At 25.6% G+C, this 25000-nt stretch overlaps 1 protein-coding gene and 1 long non-coding RNA gene across 8 annotated transcripts in view; one reads left to right on the forward strand and one right to left on the reverse strand.

The window, feature by feature from the left end:
* The window catches only part of LOC100206152 (uncharacterized), a 184509-nt gene that overhangs the window by 140404 nt on the left and 19105 nt on the right, over nucleotides 1-25000 (reverse strand). For 2 of the 7 annotated variants that reach the window (XM_065802267.1, XM_065802268.1), the window contains exons 6-8: nucleotides 10116-10297; nucleotides 8031-8295; nucleotides 5167-5448 (exon numbers count right to left, since the gene is read on the reverse strand). In XM_065802267.1, the coding sequence (XP_065658339.1) occupies nucleotides 5167-5448; nucleotides 8031-8295; nucleotides 10116-10297 (729 nt within the window). Of the gene's footprint in view, nucleotides 1-5166; nucleotides 5449-8030; nucleotides 8296-10115; nucleotides 10298-19109; nucleotides 19350-20146; nucleotides 20302-20344; nucleotides 20567-25000 lie in introns of those variants that run through there. The other 5 variants (XM_065802273.1, XM_065802270.1, XM_065802272.1 and 2 more) reach the window with 5 other exon arrangements.
* Nucleotides 22666-25000, forward strand: part of LOC136082898 (uncharacterized) — a 17948-nt gene continuing 15613 nt past the window's right edge. The window contains exon 1 of the long non-coding RNA XR_010639816.1: nucleotides 22666-22797. This is a non-coding gene — a long non-coding RNA (uncharacterized LOC136082898). The remainder of the gene's footprint in view (nucleotides 22798-25000) is intronic.

A 25000-nucleotide genomic window follows, 5' to 3' on the forward strand; every position in this document is an offset into this window, starting at 1 on the left:
TGAAGGCATGGACTTTTATACAAGTGAAAACTTTTCAGCCTCATTTTCCAAAACTAAGTGAGCTAGATGATTTAACAAAAGGTCTTTTTAAGTATGAACTTACTTCATCAAGGTGGAATGGAATCTACTAGAAGACTGCAGGGCAGTTTGTTTACTTCTCTTAGACATGAGTATGGTCCTGCGCAATTGTGACTTTTCATAGATGGCTCAAAATGAAGTCTCAAAGCAGTACTGCTACACAATGGAAATAAATGTCTATTTTTACCTCTTGATGCACTTGGTACAAAAGAAAGAAGACTATGATTGTGTCAAAGAACTTCTTTACAAAATTGATTATTCTGAATTTAAGTGGAATGTTTGGAATAATTTCAAGATGCTTGCTTTTTTGTTTGACTTGCAAGATGAGGAGGCTACTTAATAGTGACACTACAGATGAGGAGGCTACTTAATAGTGGTTATAACCCTCTAAAGTGGTTAATTTGACACTACAGATGAGGAGGCTACTTAATAGTGGTTATAACCCTCTCTCAACTCTATAACTCCAAAACACAAACCTTGAGGAACAAGGCAGCTGCGTGGAGAAACAAGTTAAGCGTGATACTACCAGGGACGTGGTGGGGATCCAACTCGGAACCTCTCACTTATGAAGCGAGCGCTTTATGACTACACCACTACCGCATTTATTACAAGAAAGTTCATTGGCACTAACAAGTGAGACTACATCCCGGATTATTCAATGTTCTCAAGCAGCCTCTAGTAGATTTCAATAAAATCTTATCACCACACTTCATATTAAACTAGGATTGGTAAAACAGTTTGTGAAAGCCTTCGATTTTGGAGGAGCTTTACAAGAATTCATCTCATGTTTTCAAAACTATCGGAGGCAAAGAATGGGTTGTCATATGTACAAAAAAAGATTCATGTTGCATTCACACCTAGGTTTCTTTCCCAAAAACATGAGTGATGTCAGTGAGAAGCATAGCAAGAGATTTCATCAGGACATTGCAAAAACGGAAAGTAGATATCAAAGATAATGGGATACTACTATGATAGGAGATTATATATGCATTACATAAATCAAAGAACTTCTAATCTTGAGGAAAAATCTTATAGTAAAGAATTGTATTGTAATTGTAACTTTTGCAAAATTTTTAGTAAAGAACTGTATTGATTTTTTTGTTTTCACTACTGTTGGTCCTACTTCATGATAACTTTTAAGATATGAAAAAAGTGCTACATGCTATGTAATTATATTTATAATAGATTAGAATTGTTTAATGCACCACTAGAAAAAATTTGAAATTAATCAAAAATAAAAAACTATTGATATTACATCAAAGCAAATGTAAATTTTGAATTTAGTGATAAAAAATACTTGTTAAGTTTAACAAAAAGTGATCTCCAGTGGCGTGTCATCACTAAGTTGCTATTGTCACGTTAAAATACAATGTTTACAATGCTCCTTAGAGCATTGTAAACATTGTATTTTAATTGCTTCGCAAATCTTATGCATTTAGTTATTAGGCGTAACAGAAATTAATTTTGGTTTAGTCCAGTTAATTGAACCACTACAATGTTGGGCATGTTCGACTATATCTGATGTGTCCCAGCAATAAGTATTTTTAAAGGTTTTCTTTCAAGAGAAAAAAAAAAATATTCAGAACAAAATATTAAGAATGAAATTGAGTTTTTTGTTAATGTGTTTTCCCAAAATGGACACTCATACAATTAATTTTTAGATATCATAAAGTATATTCAAACACGCCTAACATTGTAGTGGTTCAATTAACTGGACTAAACCAAAATTAATTTCTGTTACGCCTAATAACAATACATGTAAGATACATGAAGCAATTAAAATACAACGAATTGTATACAAATGAATTTAAATGAACTGTTGTACAAATGAATTTTGTATAACAGCTCTTTCAGTTTGATAATGGCTTATACTATATAAATCAATCATTATTAAATAATAAAAATAATATATAACCGTAAATGATGTTTTTTTATTTATATATATATATATATATATATATATATATATATATATTTATATATATACATATATATATATTTATATATATATATATATATATATATATATATTTAAAATAGCGTGTATATATATATATATATATAAAATAGCATAAGTTACTTTTATAATTTACAATTATAAAAGTAACTTACACTATATATTTTTATATATATATATTTACGCTATATATTTTTACGCTATATATTTTACGCTATATATTTTTATATATATATTTTAAATATATATATACGCTATATATATATTTTTTTTTTTTAAAGTAAAAAAGTAAGAGTAAAAACACAAATATTACATTATTTAAACCAATATAATAATATAATAAAATAATATATAATAATTTAATAAATAATACATATATTATATAATAATTTAATAAATATATAATAAACCACTAGTTTAAATATTGTAATATTTTTCTAATTTATGATTAGTCATAGAAAACTATTTATGTTCATGCTGACAATAAAACATTTTTTAAAGAGTATAACTTTTAGTAATTGTTAATAACATAATACTTAAAAAAGCAAATGTAAAATGTACAAATAAAATTGGAAGATATGCATATATATACAATTTTTTAAAGAGTTTTTAATTTTTATTGTAAAAAGCTATAAAACAACAATAAAACAAACTGCAAAATTGTTTTAAATTATTATAATTTTTTATTTGGATAGAGGCTTTTAAAAGTGTTTTTTTACGTTGACCGCCATTATGAGTTTTTATGTCTGTCTAGAGATTTATTTTTTCGCTCATTCCATTTACATACACGTAATATACCAATATACTAAATTTCATAACATATGCATTAGTTATTTTAAAATTATTGTGCCCTAAGTTTCTCCTAATTTTACCCATGAAACTGCAAAAAAAATGCTGACTCAGCTTTGAAAAAATGGCCACTTTGATATAAAACTATACCTTTTAAATTCTAAATTAAATTAAAATTAAATTGAAACTAAATTAAATTTCTAAAAATAAATAACTAAATTAAAGTATTGAAAAACAGATATTAAAACAATTCGCTATACAAGAAAAAAAATAATAAATAATAAATAGCTAATAATAAATAAGAAATAGCTTTTTTTTTTTCTTTGTTTTAAAAATATAAAGAGCTTGTGTTAATGTAAAACAACTTCGTGACACTGTTTTATTGCTGTTATATACAGTTTATAACAATAATAATATCAAACGAGTTTAAAATAAAACGGAGTAAATAAATAGAATTTTTTTAATTAACAAATTAAAACATAGCCATGACAATGTTTTAATTAACAAATTAAAACATTGTCATAAAACTTTAAACTTCATATTTGCGCAAAAACATGAGAAAGAATGCGCAGAAACATGTCTCTTATAGATCATACGAGTCTATAATAGACCAAACAAGTAAGATCAAAGCAAAAAAACTTAGATACTGCGTTTTTTATAATATACAATTTCTTGATCAAGCGTACTATTAAAAATTTAAGTATAATTAAGTTTTTCATTTAATGGTTTGAGGATGTTTTCATTCAATTTTTTCATTCAAATTGTTTTGCAATAAAAAGTGAAACAAAAAAATTTGGTTTAATAAATCAAATTATATTTCCATCAGTTTAAGAATATGCTTAAATTATTTTTTTAGAAAAAAATTTCTTTGAACAGGTGTAAAATAATTTATTAATTTTAATTTAAATATCTTATAACTTAATTTTTTAAATTTTTTCATTTTTTTTCAATTTCAAATTTCAATCGCAAAATTATTTGAATAAGAGAGTTTTAAAAAACTAAAATTCTTTTATTCAAATAGATTTCTTTTTAAATAAAATTTCTAAAAACATCTTGTGTATTTATAGAAAATGTTGATATCGCTTTAAATAAAATATTAAAAAAAGGTATCATGTTTTTTATATTCTATTCAAGATCTCTTGTTAAAATAATGTTTAGTTAGAAGCTTATATTACGTGTTAACAACATATAAGATATACATAGAAACATTTATATGGCTAATTTTTGTAAGTCTTTGAGTATATATAGTAAATTTATTAGTTGAGTAACTGTAAGTTACTGTAGTAATTAACTGGTTGTTTTGATTTAGTAAATAGATTAAGGTAAATTTATTGTGATATACTTTATCCACTCAATAAACCAAACTAAATATAACTTTAAAATAATATTGGCTTCCATGTAGAGATTTAAAGTAACTTAAATTCAAAAGCGTTTAATGTTGAATAAAATCTCTGCACAAGAGAGCAAAGATCATTCAATTCAAAAGATAAATTTCTATCGACTATTTAAAAGATAAATTTAGCGTGACGTACTTTGTGGCCCCTAATAAAAAACTTAGACAAAAACATTACTTTTAAGAATGGCTAAAAAAAAATGCTAAGTTAAAAAAGAAAGAAAAATAAATAAATCACAAAAGCATTTTTTTTAAGAAAAAACTAATCACGAAGGTGTGAAAAGCAATTGCGATACACTTAATTTGAGCCCTGTATATACAAACATATTAAGGTATAAGACTATACAATCTTTTACTATTTTTTTTTATTATCTTGCATAAAATAGATATAGGAGATATAGGGCAATAGTTGAAAATGTCTGACTTTAAATATTTTTTGTGCAGAGAGATTATGACTGCAAATAAACAACTAGATTTGGGTACTTTGTCTTTAACTAAAACTAAACTAGCTGTGGGTACTTTGTTTTTATTAATTGACTTCAAAAAAACTTATTGCTAATGTAAACACTAGGTGTATTTCTTATATATTATTTAAAAAATAGCAATGTTTTATACAGGACAATTAGGGTCCCATACAATAAATTACTACTTTATGGTTTTTGGTTGATTATTTATTGTTAACCAATTATTTATATAAAAAATTCAATGAAAATATCAAGGTTTAATTATTACACAATAACTCAGAGTATACCATAAGATAAGATATAAACAGAAAGTATATTTAATAACAATATATAGTTATTTACATAATATATAGTTGTAATAATAAAATATAGTTATAAATATAAAAAATAGTTAACAAAATGGATAAATGTGGCTATTATGCTGTTTTTAAAAACAATCATGTTCTATATAACATCTATTAGTAAAACAAATAAATAAATAAAACCTGTTTGTTCAATAAAATAAATGGATGGAATTTCCAAATATAAGCTAACCATATGCTCAGTGTCAGATATCTCAATTGAAGACTGGTAATCCAAAAAAATTTGGTCGTCAAAAATAGAAAATACCTCCTTATAGTGAATTGATTGGAACTGGCTTGTTGAATCAATTAAATTATAAGCAATATCTCCAGGGTTATTGTTACTATAATCAGGCATCCATGCTAGAAATTGACCTGCAGAAGTTGTAAATCGTTTATCAGTTGGCACTGCAAAATCATTCTGACCTAAATAAATAAATTTGAATTTATTATTTCACTTTTTTGAGGGATAGGGCTTAGGCTTCGCAGCTAAAACTGATCAAGCTATATCTACAATTCAATTTTAGAGGACCTCATAAAAGAACCAGACTAAATATAAAAGCAGTATTCCATACAAGGATAGATAAGATATTTATACTGGTAGAGAATGGAATCACAAAAATGTAAATGACAATAAATAAAAAAAGTAATCTCAGCAAATACTAATGTTACAATGGATTGTATAAATGGTTTTCATTAGAAATCAGTAGTTAAAAATAATCCAAGATAATGTAAGATAAAGGACTCGAACGATGTAAGGAAAAGGACTCGGACAATGTCAGGTAAAGGACTCGGACAATGTTAGATAAAGGACTTGGACAATATAAGGTAAAGGACTTGGACAATGTAAGGTAAAGGACTCAGCCAATGTAAGGTAAAAGAATCAGACGATGTAAAGTAAAGGATTCGGTATAAGCGTTGCAATTCATCATTATAGAAATACCATTCAGTTATCATGGTAACAAATAAAACAAAAAGACTGAAATCAATCTAATTCAAAATTTCTAATTAAAACTCTAAGAATTTGCAAATAATAGTAAGTTAATAGTAACTAATAGGGCAATAGTTAAATACATTATCCAGCAGGTTGGAAAACAAGATTCAGTTAGGAACGAGTTAAATAGTTTAGACACTTTGTAGAGAATTTTAGAGAACACTATTTTTGTAAGACTTTTGTAAGATTTTGTTTATGATTGCATTGACAAGAATCTCAAACATAAAAAAACAAGAAAAAAATGTATAATATACAAACATACAGACCACATATGAATTTAAACTATGAAATAAGAAGTGTTGTCCCTCTCTGAACCCTATAAAGATACAGGCCTGTAGATGAGTTTAAGTGTAAAATTCTGCAACTGAATGATGTTTAAGAATCTAAGGAAAAATGTGGTTGAAGAAGTTTCTTCAAAAAAAGAACTTCAGAAAAAGATCTTTGCAAATAAAATCTCTATCAACTCTAAGGTAAGAAAGTTATATGCAGTCATGAACCAAGGTAAGAAAGTAAGAAGTGCAATATGTAATTGATGAGTTATCTGATGTAGAAGTACAAGTTAAAAATTTTAGTGAAATAGTGCATGATCTGAACCACCTAAAGGAAAACAAAAAGAAATTGAACACACGCTATGGTCAAAAACAAGACTTAAATCAAGGTAAGTGATTTGGGTTTTTTGTGATTAAGGCAAGTGATTTGGGCTTTCTGGAAAATGAATCATAAAGTAAGAGAAGTTAGAAATTGAGAAAAACAAAAATTTTGAGCTTTATTTGTAAGCTATTATAACATATAAAGCTATTATAACATATAAATGAAGGTTGACTATTATCAACATACAGAACATAATTGTTATAAAGATCAATATATAATATAAAACTTAGTTTCTCCGCCCAGCGGCCTTAAGAGTTGAGAGAGGATTGCACCACGAATACCAATAAAAAAATAATAATAATAATAATAAAAACACAAAAAAAAATGAGTAGCCTCCTCGACTGTAGTGGCCCCCCTCGGGCCTTGGGGAGGTGAATAATCTAAAAAAAAAAAAAAAAAAAAAAAAAAAGAGCAATATAAAATATAGATAATATAAAGGAGTGGACCTTAAGATCAATATAGAAGACCAGACCTTTCGAAATCTGTTTTAAGGTCTTATGTGGTATATAAATTTTATCTGCTTTTTTTTTCATTTAACTTTCCATTTTTTTAACTTCTATTTTATAATTTTTATTCATTGTCATAGTTACCATAGTTGCGGTAGTTACTAGAATGACTGTAATTACTATATAGTATTACAAGGTTCATGTTATATGCTTTGGGTTAACTGGTATTTAATTTAAATTTTGCAATAGTCGGCACATTTAAATGTGCTGATTAATATACTAATTTTAAAAAATTTTATTTTTATTTTGAAAATTTCTAAATTTTTAAAATTTACAAAGAAATTTAGGAAAGAAATATAAAGAAATTATAAAACATAAATATAAAATATAAAATATTGCAGACATAAAACAACAATATTCAAAAGTCATAACTGATATTCAAAAAATTGCCTTTAAAAAGTCAAAAATGAATTTATTTAATATATGTTTTAATATTATTTTTTGCCTGTCAAGTATTTTTGTATTTTTTTGTATTTTGCCTGTCAAGTATATTTTTTCTTGTGATCTTAATAAAAATGTCATAATAAAAAAGATCATTTTTGCATTGATACATTGTATCTATCTCATTTTCTACACATAACTATAATCAAAACTAATTATGAATAGATAATATAAAATGCATGAATTTAATTAACATTTAAGCCCCAAAAAGAAACCAACAGAATGGCAAAAAAATCAACAAACAGCATTTCACTTTGAGGCACAACATTTTATCCCAATTCAAAAATGTTTAACACTACATTTATATTACATTTATATCTGAAATAATTATAAATAATTATGAATAATTATGGGAACTACACAGCCACAATCAAGTAGTTAAAGCGTACCTAAGACTACAACAATTAAAAGCCTACCTAAAACTGCAGCACTGACTTGAAAGCTGTAAACAAGTTTAAACATTATGTTTGATGATAATCGAGGAGTCAAATTATTTGGAAACTTTGAATTTGCAGATCCAAATTGATTCCAACCAGGATAAAAAATATTATTAAAATCAGGTGAATAAAAAACATTAGAGAAGATTGGGCAAGGATCAGATAGTTCTACACATTCTTTAGTGAGAAAGCACATTTTTTTTGCAGTCCCATTGGTTAACAAATTACAAGCTGGTTCAAATATCTAAAATATTTAATATCTAAAACAATATCTATTTATATATACACACACATATATATATATATATATATATATATATATATATATATATATATATATATATATAATTATATATAAATATATATATATTTAAACAACTTTAAAATGTATTCTAAAAAATAGAGTGCTCAATTTGCTTAAAAGAACAGAGCAATTATAAATTAGTAGAAAATCTCTTAACAAAAATTTTTCTCATTTTACACTGTGTTTCATGAATAAAGATTCATCAGAAATGAATGATCAAATTAATAAAACTTCAATTTATACCAAAAATTAAATTACAGGAAGTCACAAATGTCTTAACTACTGTGAATTCTCACACATTTGTGGAATTTGCTGATAAAATTATTATAAAAAGAATTCTTTTGAAATGATTACTTATGCTTCTTTAGAAAAATATTTTGTAAAAAGGGGACTTAATGTAACTATTATTTGAGCTCATTTACTTTTATAGATTTTTAGGAGAAATTTATTTTCGTGCCTGCATTTAGAAATTAATTCCGATTTTTTGTTTAATAAACATTCTTGGTTTGCATGTGTAATTATTTCAAATTTTTCTTGTAGGCATTAACACACATTTTTTGGAAATTTGTTATATGCAGGCGCTGTTTAAAGGATGGACCAATTCAGTAGAAAATCATCAATATTTTTATCTTTTAATTCCCATATATATTTTGACAGCATAGTGTCTTTTGAATACTTTAAAAGATTGCTTATGATTGGCAAAACGTTTTTTCCATTCACCCTCTGTTATGCCAATATATTGTTTATCAGGTACATTCTTAGAGGAAACAACACATTTATATACCACATTTTTTGATAAACAACTTCCACTCATTGGACAATTTTTTTTTTATTTACAATTACAATTTTCTGTAGTTTTTTCATTTAGGATTTCTTTTTTGTTTAACAAAGCATTATTGTGACCTTTTATAATTCTTTCCATAATTTTTGTATAACTGCAGCTAGCTTTAATTGTATTTTGATTAAAAATTTTATGTAATTTATTAGAGAGTAGGAAATGCCTAACAACCAATTTTAAAAACACTTTTCCTATGTTAGTGGAAACATTTTTGCTATATGGGGGGTTGAACCAAATTATATTTCTAGTTCTATTTCACTTTTTTGTATTCTTTTTTTCAGGGTCAAATTTTAGTACAAAATTTACAAAAAAAACACTTTTTTTAAGGACATCTTCAAATATTCGTTTAGAGGAATTGAATACATTTTCAGTAGAGGAGTTTTGGTTTAGCCTGTTATTGATTGAAATCAGGATTTGTTTTGGAATTTGGGGTAGATAATTTGAGTTAATATTAATATACAATAATTCATTGTTTGGTTTTTTGAAAGGCTTATATGAATTTTCAGAGAGGTTAAATGTGACATCAAGATTACGAGTAAAGAAGCTTTAACTAATAATTTTAAAAAACAACAAGACAATTAAATACTGTCAACTTTGAAAATTCTATTTAAACACTGTTTGCATTATTGATAAATATTTGTCAATATTGTAAATATTTTTTTTTGTAAAATCTGCAAGTTCTAAAATGTAAAAAGTTAAAACTTGAGAACCAAACCCTACAAATAAGGTAATGTTACAAAGTAAATGAGACAATGCTAGACTGCAGTTAAACTAGTAATTGATCAAATCCAAAAAAAGAATTAAATGACATTAAAAGTGCCTTAAACTAATTAAAAAAATGTCACATAAAAAAAAAATAATCTAAATAAATATTTTCATGAAGTTGTACACGTAATATATCATTAATACATTACAATCCTACCAAAAATCTAATATCTCCAAGCACAGTGATTTGAGCACTAAAACCTGTTATTTCACCAGCAAATGATATTTGATGATCAAGACTAACAATAACAGCTGTTTGCTTATTCTTACTAAATGTAACTTTGTAGTCTTCATATCGATCTGTTTCAGTGTTTCCACCTATTTCCACATAAATCGATGCTAAATGATAAGTTAAAAATTTAAATTATCTTTTATTTGCATGTATATGTATACATATATATATATATATATATATATATATATATATATATATATATATATATATATATATATATATATATATATATATATATATATATATATATATATATATATATATATATATATATATATATATATGTATATATATATATATATGTATATATATATATATATATATATATATATATATATATATATACAAATTAGTAAAAAAACTTATCTAACTTTTTCAGAAGACATATGGTATATGAAACATGTATGGTATACCATACATGTTTCATATACCATATGTTGAACATTCTTTTTGTAAAATACATACTTGATATATATATATATATATATATATATATATATATATATATATATATATATATATATATATATATATATATATATATATATATATATATATATATATGTATATATATACATCATTTACGAAAGTTCAAATGATTACAGAATTTTAAAATTTAATCTTTGGTTTTTCTTGAATAAAAATCTAACGGAAATAGATATCAAAATAATTTTTTTTTTCCAATTTGATAAATAGGTTATTTGTTAATAGAATAAAAAAAGAAGGTTTCGACTCATCACTATTTACTCAGAAATTTCATTAAAAGGTAGGTGATACAAATTAAGAGGTGTCACAAAAGTTTAAACGATTTCATTTAGGATCATTTATTTGCTAATTAATTGATAAAACAAGTGCGAAAATTTTTTTTTTTTTTAATAAAGTTAAAATAAGCAGTTTACAATCAAAAAATTCATCACAACATCATCAGGCAGCTTTTAATTTATTAAAAATCAACTGAAATATAGTAAATTTAATATTAATTTCAATTGCTTGCAGATGGGTCGAAAATCAGTTCTAGTGAGATCAAGTTATAGGTATGGCGAGGACAAAAAATCACACAAACATTCAAATAGGCAAAACACTTCACATTTCTAAATATTGCGTTTGAAAAACCATCAAAACCTGGGAACTAGCACAAATCTTCAACGAGTCAAAAAATAACCCAAAAGTTAGCAGAGAGCTCGTGAGACGAACATTGTTGGACAAATGTATTGGAACGAACATAGCTGCTACAAAACCTATTCTTTCAATCACGGATGGTCTGTAGAACAGTGGGCAAGGTTATTTGGAGTGAAGCTAATTTTCAAGTCATAAACCGCAAGGGAAGAATCTATGTCAAAAGATTTGCAACTCAGAAATATTCCGACAGGTTTTTGCAACATCGTCGACAAGGCAGTGGAGGTTCAGTTGGCATCTGGGGATGTTTGTCTCTTAAAGGTATAGGCTTCTGTGAGCTGTATGAAGACCGAATTAATCAATACATCTACAAAAACACATTGGAAACGTGTTTAGTACCATCAATTAGACACTTGTATGGCAGATTCATCTTTCAACAAGATGGGACTTCAGCTCACACAGCTCACTCAATCAAAGAATATTTTTTGGAAAAAAGTTCAATGTGATCCCCTGGTGCCCTAGATCACCAGATCTCAACCCAATTGAAAATATTTGGTCTTTGGAATTCAATCAACTCAGCATTTGAAGCAACTTTTGAATGAGTACTGGCTGAAGGTACCTCGCGTGATGTGCATGAAATTAGTTGAATCAATGCATAAACAAGTTTATCTTTGCTATAAAAAAACAAAGGAGGACACTTTAAATACTAATTTTGCTTTTTTTTTTCATTTTTTGTTCGAATGTTGCAATTCGTTTAAACTTTTGTGCTTCTTATTTTTCCTATATGAATTTTTGTTTTTGTTTTTTTCTAACTAAATATCATTTTACAGTTTTTTTTTATTAAACAAAAACCAAACATACTTGATAAAAATTCTGCAATCATTTAAAATTTCGTGAATAGCTGTATATATATATATATATATATATATATAAATATATATATATATATATATATATATATATATATATATATATATATATATATATATATATCAGGTCTTGTTAAGAAACGTTATGCAGCTCTTATTTTGCTTGTGAAAAGGCAATTTGCCTACACGTTTAGCAGTTTTGTGTTACGCAAAAACTTATATCTTTTAGAATATTTAAATTATCTTTCGATGTCGTTAACGTAAACATTTATTCAAAAGAAATAAAGTCGTAAGTATAAAAAAAAAGCATTTAACCACAATTGTAAACTAATAAATTTTTTGTTAAAGAAACAGTTTGTTTAAAAAATTTTTTGATGTTGATAAAAATTAGTTAAAGAAATTAAATTGTTTTATGTTTTATCTTAAGCAATTAAGTATATAAATTAATTCTAAATATGTAAGTTATTTTTTGTTATAATAGTTTAAAAAATGCACGATTTATTTTGATGTAAATATTTTATTAATAAGATATTTTATTTTAAGTTTATTGTCAATTCAATAACGTAAAGTTTTAATGATGTTCGTTTAATTTATGAAAATAAACTATGATCACGAATATGTTATCGGTAACTGATAAAACTCTTTATTGTTTAAAAACACTATTAAAAAGAGTTCACAAAATAAATAAAAAATTTATTATCAGTTAATAAAGTAACCAAAAACCAACTGTAAAATTATAAGAAAATAAATTTTATGTTACATTTTATGAAAAAAATATTTTTTTCAAAATTAAATTTAGTTCATAACTGAAAAAAATGATAAAATTGATTTTTCAAATAAGAACTAAGATTTTATTTGTAACTTTTGTTATCGTGAGAAAAAAAAAACTGTCTGTATGATTTTTAACGCGTTAATAAAATAACTTTAATTACAATGCGGTACTTGAAAAGACGCTAGTGACACAATATAACTTCTAACAATGCAAAATATATTTGCTGAGTTGAGTAACTTTGAAATGCGTTATGCGTTTTCTTTAGGCAGCGAAATCTCGTAACAAGGCCTGATTTATATACATGTACATACATACATATATATATATATATATATATATATATATATATATATATATATGTGTGTGTGTGTGTGTGTGTGTGTGTGTGTGTGTGTGTGTGTGTGTGTGTGTGTGTGTGTGTGTGTGTGTGTGTGTGTGTGTGTGTGTTTGTGTGTGTGTGTGTGTGTGTTGTGGTTGTTGTTGTATGATTTAGTGTTAAAAACACTAAACTCTTGATCGTTGTAGAGTGCTCAATATTTAAGAAAATATACATTTTTTCAAAAACAGAGCATTTTATACTTAAATTTTAGAAAAAACAACTTTTAATGGAACTTAAAGTTTCATGCCATTTGGCAATCAGCCATGAAGTACAAAATCAACAATATAAAAAACTAGATAAGCAGAAATTTGTCAAATTTATTGTCCGCTTAAACTTGTAGGCCTTATAAAACTGCAAAATTGCTGAAATGTTAATTATATATATATATATATATATATATATATATATATATATATATATATATATATATATATATATATATATATATTATATTATATATATATATATTTTTTTTATTTATATATATATATATATATATATATATATATATATATATATATATATATATATATATATATATATATATTAGTTTTTATTCAGCATTCAAGTTTCCTTATACTTCTCTTCAATTTACTATTTGAAAAAGATTTAATAAATCTTGTTAAAACTATAAAATTTTGCAATCTCAACAACACATTTCAAGAAAAAATAAATAATGACATTAAATCTTCACGCAAATCTAATAAGACTTTTAACTCCAGCTGACAAAACTTCCAACATGTACAAAATATCTAAAGATGATCACAACCACCTTCTGAAAAACGCAATCACTTCTATTTATAAAAAGACCGACCCAAATCTAAAGGACGTAGTAAAGAAAGAAAGTAAGCAAATTTTGACAAATCACGTATTTTTAATAGAATCGAGATAAACGGAACTGCCGATTGTTTTATAACTTTAAAAGATCACAAAGCCAACTTCATTAACAACCCTACTGTGCGTCTTTTAAATCCTGCAAAGAATGAGGTAGGAAGATTGTCCAAATTAATTTCATCTAATATCAACTCTGAATTAAGAATCAGGCTCTGTTTAAACCAATGGCAAAATATGCAGAATGTGATAGATTGGTTCCGAAAAATTGATGATAAACACCTTTGTAAATTTTTAGTATTTGATATAAAGGATTTTTATCCGTCAATTGATGAAAACATGCTAAATAAGGCAATTGCCTTTGCCGAACAACATATATAATTATAGACGAGCAAAGCAAATCCATTATACGTCATGCAAGAAAATCTTTCATTTTTAACGGTGGCATATCATGGATTAAGAAAAAAGCAGGATTGTTTGATGTTACAATGGGAGCCTATGATGGCGCGGAAGTTTGCGAACTAGTTGGGATTTTTCTTTTAGATCAACTTTCACAGTTTTACAACAAAAATGATTTTGGTTTATATCGAGATGATGGGTTAGCTGTTTTTAAGAACAAAAATGGCCATCAAATGGAAAAAATAAAAAAGCATGTTCAAGTTTTCAAACGTAACAATCTCAACATCTCTATCAATTGCAATCTTAAAATTGTTAACTACCTTGATTTAACTTTTAATCTTACTCAAAATTCTTTTCAACCATTCTGCAAGCCTGAAAATAACCTAAATTATATGCATGCTGATTCTAGCCATACACCTAGCATAATAAATAATCTTTCAAAAATTATCAAGCTAAGATTGTCTGCCAACTCATCAAGTGAAGTTATTTTTAATAAATCGACACACTTTTTTGAAGACGCATTAAAGCAATCGGGATACACTTATAAGTTGACATATAAACCAAGCACAAAAAATGTTCCAAAAAATAACCATAAACGAAACATAATCTGGTACAATCCTCCATTTAGTAAAAATGTTACACCACCGTAAGCTCAAATAAACCTCAATACAATGATAAAGTGTACATTGGGATAAGCGAAACCTCATTTAAGCTACATTATGCAAACCATCAAAAATCTTTTAACATAAAAAAATACAAAAACGACACTGAGTTGTCTAAGGAAGTATGGGGATTAAAAGAAAACAATTTCACAACTTCAATCAAATGGAGTATTATTAAACACTGTAAACCATACAATCCTGCGTCAAAAATTTGTAAGCTTTGTTTAAATGAGAAGTTCGAAATATTATTTTACAAAGGAAACAATCTGCTAAACAAAAGAGGCGAATTAGTCTATAAATGCAGACACAAAAATAAATTTCTCCTTTCATTATTTGATAGCAGAGATTAGTTTTCCATTACGTCTTCTTGTACTATAACGTCAGAACTCATTCTACTGTAGTTTGTAATTTTTAAACGGTTTTTTATATTTTTGATTTTGTTCTTCATGGCTGATGATTGCCGATAGGCATGAAACTTTAAGTTCCATTAAAATTTGTTTTTTCTAAAATTTAATTATATATATATATATATATATATATATATATATATATATATATATATATAAATTAGTTGAATTTTAACTTTTTCTATTGAACAAAATATGCTCACATTTTGAATTTTTAGTATATTTTTTATTCAACAAGGTTTATCCCTATTTCTAGATTGGGTACAACTTTGTGTATTTACTAAAAAAGTATAAAGTTACGTATCTACAATATAGTTTAACTAAGAATGTTAAACTAAATTGACCATAATGAATTTAATATTTAGGTTCGCCTGGTAGAAAAATTTATTCAGAAAAAAACTAGATGAATTTTTATGAGAAATCTGATAAAATTTGATGATAAAGAATCATCCAACAGATGCTCTTCAAATGGTTTTTTTAAGTACAATCCATTCTTTATTTTGTTTTAACAGACAAAATCTATAAAAAAAAGAAAAACCCATAAATTTTTCCAACAAAGTTGCCGCTAAGATATCAGTATTCACAGACTTACATGTCAATATTCTTCCATAATTCAAGATAATTCTGAGCAGATATTACAAAAAGTAAAGTAAACCGAACATTGAACAGTGAATATATGTCTAAAATTCTGTGTTCTATTTTTGTCAAATTGAGTTGGATTCTCAGCATTCATATTTTATGAGCATAGATAAATTTTGCCACCCACCATGCTCAATAGGGCCAGCTGGAACTTTAAATGACACACAGCAAGAATGACACCCAAAAAAAGAAATCATTTATAATCATCACCTGATCGGAATTATTTGTTGTATTTGTTAAAATTTGTAGTATTTGCTAAAATTTGTTGATTTTTAACAAACAAAAATATACATTAAACAATATACATTCTTAAAAAATATACATTAAACAATATACAACATTATAGAGACATATTATGTAGCATATTAAGGATGCTCAACTGAAATCCCTAACATCTGGACTTTATAAATAATTGTTTTTTCCAAAACTGCTTCAAACATGATTTTTTTTAAATGGCAGCAACATGCAAAAATGGTTAATTTGGCACAAGTTCTAAACTTAATAATTTTTGTATTCACAAAACTTGCACAGTTGCTAAGCACAAAACTTGCGATATATACTTGCAAAAAGTTCAATTCTTAAATTATGGTATTCACAAAACATCTTAAGAAAATGCTCAGCTAGAATTAAGCAAGAAATTTTAGAAAAAAAAGGTAGCTCATACATTAGGTATGAACTACCTTAACTTTGGCGTAACTTTAAAATCACACATATTGATTTTTTTTATTAAAATTTGTGATAAGATTTTTTTAAATTTGTGATAAATATAGTGTACATGTCTCTATAAATTATAGTATAATTTATACTATAATTTATAGAGACATATACACTATATATATATATTATATATTATATATATATATATATATATATATATATATATATATATATATATATATATATATATATATATATATATCAATGGTGTACACTAGCAGTCGTCCGATGGCAAGTGCCACCGGAATCTTCCGAAGGGCTACTGGAAATAATATTTTAATGCAGTTTAGTCGCCTGACCAGGCTACTCAATTTTTTTTCTTTATTATTATTATTTCAATAATTCTATAGGCAAAATTTATGCGTCCAAAATTAAAGATGACTTTTATCTAACATAATAACGATCACCCCCTTCTGCATACGTACGCATTATTTATTATTTAAATATTATCTTGTTGTAACATTCTTAGAAAATTGATAAAAACCAAGTTGCATAATTAAAAAAAATTATACATTAAAAGTTTGCTTTTATTTAAAGTCTTTTTGCTACCAATCAAATTACGTTGCAAAAAATAAAAAACAATTATGTGTCCCAATAAATAAATAATATATATATCTATATTGATGACATATATATATATATATATATATATATGTCATCAATATATATATATATATATATATATATATATATATATATACATATATATATATATTTATATATATATATATATATATATATATATATATATATATATATATATATATATATATATATATATATGTGTATATATATATATATATATATATATATATTATTTATATATGTCCCTATAAGTTATTGTATAAATTATAGTATAATTTATATTATAATTTATAGGGACATATACACTATATTTATTAGAAACTTTTAAAAATCTTATTACAAATTTTTCACAAAAAAGTTGGTCTATAATTTGTAGGTTGAACTTTTTTTTGTGAAAGTTTAATAAAAAGTATTTGGTTAATTTATAACTACTTCCCTTTGCAGTAATAAGTGCATACTCTGTTAAAATATTGTCAACAAATTAGTCTATTAAGTCATATTGCAGAAGTAACTAGAGACTGTGATAAAAAACTGTATACTATTTAGTCTACACATTTCGACAATTTGTAAGTATCAGTATAAAAGATGACAGAAATTTTATGCAAGTTCTGAAAAATATCTTTTTTTATTCTATTAGAATAATGTTTGTTTGTGTGTACCTACAAATAAATAACTAGTAAAAAAAGTTATTAAAAAGTCAGTAAAAAAATTAGGATCTAGTAAAAAGAATTTCAGGTGGTCAAAATTATCAAAGTATAAAAGTATGGTCTAAATGCTTTAATTTTTTATTTAAAATAAAGTACTAAAGTGTATTGCTCCTTAACAATACACTTTAGTATCTTATTTTAAATAAGGTACTAAAGTGTTATACCTTATATACATCATTTATTGATTCTTATTAAACTACTTGATCAATAATTTTCCAAAATTTTTAGAAAATACTGAGTGATAGTTTGGCTTTTTTTGCCATAAAAATTATATAACCACTTTAATGTGCTAAAATGTTACGTAATTTCTTGTTACATGTAGATTTTATCTAATGTTATCTTTTTTAGTATATTAAGTATAGCCAGAGTAAAATTTAGAAGAAAAACTTGTGCTTCTAGAGTTTTAAAAAAATTTTTTAAAAAGGATGAAAAAAATCTAGATTGCCAGTTTTTTCTTGATGCTTTTGTAATGAAAAATCTTCTTTTTTTTCTTTGCCTAACTTTACAATCTCAATCAACAATCTTACTGTTAATTTTATTTGAAGCTTTTTTAATGGTATAGAACTTCATGTTCCATAAACACTCAGTGCAATTGAATAGCAACAAAGAACTTATACCTTTTTTTATTTTTATGAACTATATTCATGTTAATAGACTTCATCCCACAGTCAGGGCATGTTCATTGGCAAAAGAATAAACAATAACATCAACATTAAAAGATTATTGGACTCACTTTGATTACTGTGAGCTTGTGGAACAGCTTCATCATTTGTGGAACTTGTATTAGTTCCACAAATGTTTTAATTCTGAATATGTTGTGGAACTATTATTACCTGGTGCAAATTCCAAGCAGACAATATTGTTGAAACATGTGTATAAAGAAAAACCAGAACAGCCTGTTGTAATTATGAACATAATCAAACCAATATTTATTTATTTATCTGATGAAAGCATGTTAGAAAGGTGCCTTTATAAAAAAACTCAAAACAATAAAAATTCTTTAAATGCCAAAATATGAAAATGGCGTTGAAAAGATAAAGTGGTAAACAAAATGTTTATTTAGAACTAAATAAAAATTTAATTATATAATATTTTGCAATCAAAAAGTTAAAAAATTAAAAATATAGCAAAAAAATCAAGTGATAAATTAAATCAACATTGGAAACTAATTAGAGCAAAATGAAATAGTTAAATTGACCAAGATATAGAAAAAGATGGAATAACTTATGATGCTGGAAGTTTTTAGTGATTTTAGTTTAATTCGATCTTCCAATTGATATTTTTATTTAAAACTTTAAAATTTTCAGTTTTGCTAAACATGAATATTCTGTATGGAACTTAAACAGTTAAATAAAAATATCTAAAAATAAAAAGCTTAATAAGAACTTGTATAAGTTTAGAGTAATGAATAAAATTAGATGAAATAAAATGAGTAAAATTAGACTGGTCTTATATTGAGGATAGAAAATTAGACTGCTCTTATATTGAGGATAGAAAATCTTTAGAAATAAAATAAAAATTTGTTTTAATATTTTGACTTAATTTTTATTATCTTAAACTGGTTTTTTCTCAGAATTCGTTAGCATGCTGCAATAAATGACTTGAGTACTACTCGTTATGGTGTTTTGATATTTTATACAATAGTAGTAAAATATATAAAACCATTAAAGCAATATATTTTTTTCATTTTATACTTGAGCAGATTTTTATTATATAATATATTTATATATTATATAATAAAACTCTTTTTTTTTATTTTATTTGAGTTGAGAGATTTATTATATAATATATTTATATACGACATTTCTCAGCATTTTGTGGTAAAGTTCATAATATTGTTAAATAAAATTTTTATCAAAAATATGCCAACCTCAAATAAAGCGTATTTTTATAGAGAATTTAAATGTATCTATAATTCCTTAAAATATTGTTTAAATTTTATTTCATAATTTTTAGTCAAGTTTAAATTTATTTGAACTAACTAACCAAAGTTCTTAAATTTAAATTTTAAAAAAAAGTTACTATAGTAACTGCAAAAAGAGTTGCTTTATTAATACATTTATACTACCTTGTTTATTTTAGTTAAAAATGTAAACAATTGATTTCTCATTTGTTTATAATTTAACGCTAACTTACGCAAAAATCTTTGTTCTGCTAAAAATAATGCGGTCTCAAAACAATGTTTTTCTAATCTATTATAAACTTGCAATGTCTTTAATTTTTTAAACTACAAAGAAGTTAACTCACAGTAAATTTTATGCTATGTTTTATGCTATGAACTGGACTGACTATATTTCATGTTAAGGTTTTAAAACTGTGTTTTTTTCCACCATTCTAAAACGTGGTGGCCCAGTACAAGGGTACAAAGACTTGTACTGGGCCCTGATTCTGGCTCAGGAAATTGGGCTCTTAAAAAGAAACTAGGCCACTAATGCTCAATGAGGAAAAATTATTTTAGTTCTATAAATTTCTATCAAGGCTTTTTTTACAACATTTTATTTAACTTACTTTCGCGTCGCTTTATTTGTTTGTTTGGTGTGCGCAAAACAAACACTAGGTCAGCAGTAATAATAAAAGAATAACGCTAATAATTGATTAGCTTGTCTAAATTGAGATTAATCGATTAGCAATTCTTGCTCGAGAAAGAGAACGGAAATTTCGAGCAATAGCAAAAGAATTAGCTGAACAACGAAGCAAGGAGCTAAAAAAACGAAAAGAACGATATGTTAAGGCAAGGGCGGCTGAAACAGAAGAAGGTAGAGGCAGACGTATTGCGAAACGAAAAGAATACTGAAAACAAGCATTGTTGTGACAAACGATTAAACAATGTTCTCCTCTTTATCTGATGAAATTAACCATCCCATCAACAGAAAAAAGAGGAAATTGTTATTGGAAAGTTCAAAACAATAAATATATAAAATGCATGAATTCATTTCCTTTGCATTGATAAATATGGTTAATATATGTTTGATAAATAAAATTGTGTGTTTAATGAATTTTTGTTATTACTTTCATTCACTACTACTCAATATGCTCCAGTCCACTCCCTATCGGACCATGGAACTTATAAATAATACTACTATTTATAAATTCCATGGACCAATAGTAGTTATAAATCATACGAAATATTTTTAATTTTATATTTATTTATGTTTCAGGTAAAATAAAGGAAAAAAAAAAGAATAAAGGCAACATGGAAATACAAATCTGGTGCTGATAAAAAAGCTTAAAAACAACAACATGAATTGAAAGCAGCTGGTAATGATCCAAAACAATTAAAGTTAACGGCAGGTCTCACGGTAATGCAAGTGCCACAAATACAGAGAAAAGATGGGACATCCTTTACAGCAACAGAGAATGTAGAATTAACATCAACATCCATTGTGAATATCACAAGTAAGCCTATTATTGAAACAGAGCCAATAACAGAGATTAGTGACCAATCATCTGTACAAGAAACAGACAATAACCAAGATGTCATAATTGCAGCAGATAAAGAGCCAAACCACAATATTCAGAAACATTCAGAAACCGAAACATTACTGAAACAGATAGAGTGAGTGTAGAAATGGGTAATTATGAAGTGCCTGTAACTGCAGCGGCAGACCTAACTCTATCAAAAAAGGTTATCAGAAGCAACCAGACAACGTTGTAAATGTCAATGAAAATGATCCAGCTAAATTTCTAGAGCTGAAAAATGCAAAGATGATTGATAAAAAGCAATTTATTGTGTTAGGGCCCAATCAGCCAACAAAAAATTCAAAGTTATCTGAGTATTACACTAAATCAGTTAAAGTTAATGACATTGAAATTGTGCAGAAAAGGTCATCGCTAACCTACTCTCTATCACTAAACAAAAGTTTTTGCATTGTTTTTTTATGCTTTGGATCAAGAGAGGACACAAATTCTTTACGTGATGGGTTTGATAATTGGTCAAACTTAAGTCACATCATAACAAAGCATTACACCCAGAAAAACCATTGAAATGCTGCTGAAGCTATGGTTCATGCATTATCAGACTTCACAATTGATAAAATACTAAATATTGAAACCATGAGTATATTAAAATATATATTAAATTTGTTTTTGTTAAAAAAATTTTTTAATCGTCAATCAATGCTAATAGAAACCAGTCACTTTTTTTGTTTCAAGGTTTTTTGCTTTAACGATCCTGAACTTTTTAAAGTTATATTTACTTTGATTTACTGAATGGATAAAGTACATCACAGTAAATTTACTCAAAACAACCAGTTAAGTTACTACAGTAACTCAAATACTAACTTATCTACTATATTAATATTCTCAATATATTAAGTGAATAAAATTTGAAACAAAAAAAAAAAAAAAGGAAAAATTTCAAAAGTTATAACGTTCAATAATTATAATTTTATTTACGGCGGTGTCCGTAATACCCAATGGCATATCAAGGGACATTCCTGAAAGTTAAACATATATCTAGATACAGTAACAATGTCAGATTTAGAACATAGAGCAAGTGAGGAAGAAAATTTTATTTAAATTGTAAGCATTTTAAAATTTTTCTTTGTTTTCTTGAAAAATAGTTTTTAAAGTAGATTGCAAAAATTAAACCAGTTATTACAAACGTTACCAGTATTGCAAACGTTAAAACAAAAATTAAATTACAAAAAATTTAAATAAAAAAAATAAATTATTTTCTCTGTTCAAAAAAATTTTTTTCCGAAAAAAAATTTTTAAGCATATACTTAAACTTAACAAAATATAAATTTGATTTGCTAATTATATTTTGAAACCAAATTTTTCTCACTTTTTATTACAAAACAACTTGATCAAAAAAATTGAATGAAAAATTAACTTAAAAAACATTTGAATGAAAAAATTATTTATACTTAAATTTTTAATAGCACATTAGATTATCAATAGTAATAGCAAAAAATTATAAAAACGTGGCATCTAATGTTTTTTTGCTTTGACCTTATTTTATTGTTGTTTTGTCGCTTTTTACAATAACAATTCAATACTCATTAAAAATAACACGTGTTTTAGTGTCAGCATGAACCTATTAAATAGTTTTCTACAACTAATTAAAGTGGTTTAAATAAAAGTTTTTAAATATTTAAATTTTTTTATTTTTATTTGTGTTTTTATTTTTACCTTTTTAAATATCATGTGAAGTAAAAATAATTACTATAAGTAAAAACAATTACTAAAAGTAATATCGTAATAGTATTGAATGTGTTACTTGCTTGTTACATTACTACTTGCTCATTACACTATAACTGCAACTTGAATTTTTAAATTATAACTTTAGCTGTAAATTATAACAGTAACTTAGGCTGTTTTTAACCCCATCAAACAAGAACCCCACCAAAAAAGATAATATATAAATATGAGAGATATTATGTTAAAAAAAGTAAAATTAAAAACGAGTTTTTAAAACCCAATGCTTTTATATGTTATTAGAACACAAATTTTGCACTCATTTTTTTCTGATATTACTGTTATATTTTATATATTACTGTTATATTTTATTAACATTTGGCTGTATGAGTATGTTAAAAAAAATTTTTTTTGCAATTAGATTTTTTTTGCGTTAATTTGAGCCCTGTATACTATATATTTTTGGAGACATTTTCCTTTCATAGGACATTGCGAAGTTTATTAGCAGTTGCATTATTGGTGGTTGAGGTGTTAGTACCAGATAAAAAAATTTTATTGTGAGCAGTGATTTTTGATGTTAGGAAAACAGCTATAGCTTTAAAGTTTTTTTTGCTAAAGATTTTATAAAATTTATGAGATTTCAGAATTTTTAACTAAATTTTAGAGAATTCTCGCAACATTTGTTCTAACGCTAAGGGCAAAAGGAGTGTTAAACAATAAAATAATATGTGATCTTGATTTTGATTTTGATTTGGTTTATAAAAGATTGTGTTTTGATAACCATTAGATGGCAAGGGATTATCATAAAAAAGGTGCAGCTTTTTCAAAAACGTCTTTGTTGGATGAAATATTGCTAATTTGGGATCCCGGGATTAAGGGAACAGGTGATTAAGGTATCCATGTCTCCGTTTTCAGGCAAAGAAACTTTCAATAGTTTACTATCACAGCACAATGAACATTTCATTTTTCAACATAGGTATGTTGGGGGCTTGCACAATACATAATTTTCTAACCATTTATTGCAATATAATGAAAAAGGTATTTTACTTGCCAAAGCAGCACACAAATAAGTAAAACTACTGTGATAAATACAACCACATGTTTCAAGTGGTGTATCTTTGCCCGTAAGAATGTATGTTGGCCTTAATTCACAAGATTTACTCAATTTAATTGTTTTGCCAGCACTCTCCTCACAATACAGTTGATGCAGCTCCTTTAAATTCATAACTAAGTAGCGCTTTTGAGCTTTTTCTCCGTCGATTTTCATACAATCTTTTCTTCCAGGAGACATAACTGATATATCTTCTCTTTCATAAAATACTTTTACTTTTCAATTTCTTCTGATGTGAAGTGAACTCGATGTAATTCTTTAAAAAAGCATAGGCCATATTCAGCACCCAACTACTCTACAATAGTTCGTCTATTATTTGGAGACTTCGCAAGAGCTAGTTTTGTCCTAAAAATGTAATTTGATATAAAAGAACCCAAATTATGTGAAAGCAATTATATCTAAAAATATATGATAATATAATAAATACTTGTTTAATGCCTTTCTCATTGACGATATGCAGTTATAAGAATTGTC

This window comes from Hydra vulgaris, chromosome 08, assembly GCF_038396675.1.
Source record: "Hydra vulgaris chromosome 08, alternate assembly HydraT2T_AEP".
In the NCBI taxonomy this organism is placed as follows: domain Eukaryota; kingdom Metazoa; phylum Cnidaria; class Hydrozoa; order Anthoathecata; family Hydridae; genus Hydra; species Hydra vulgaris.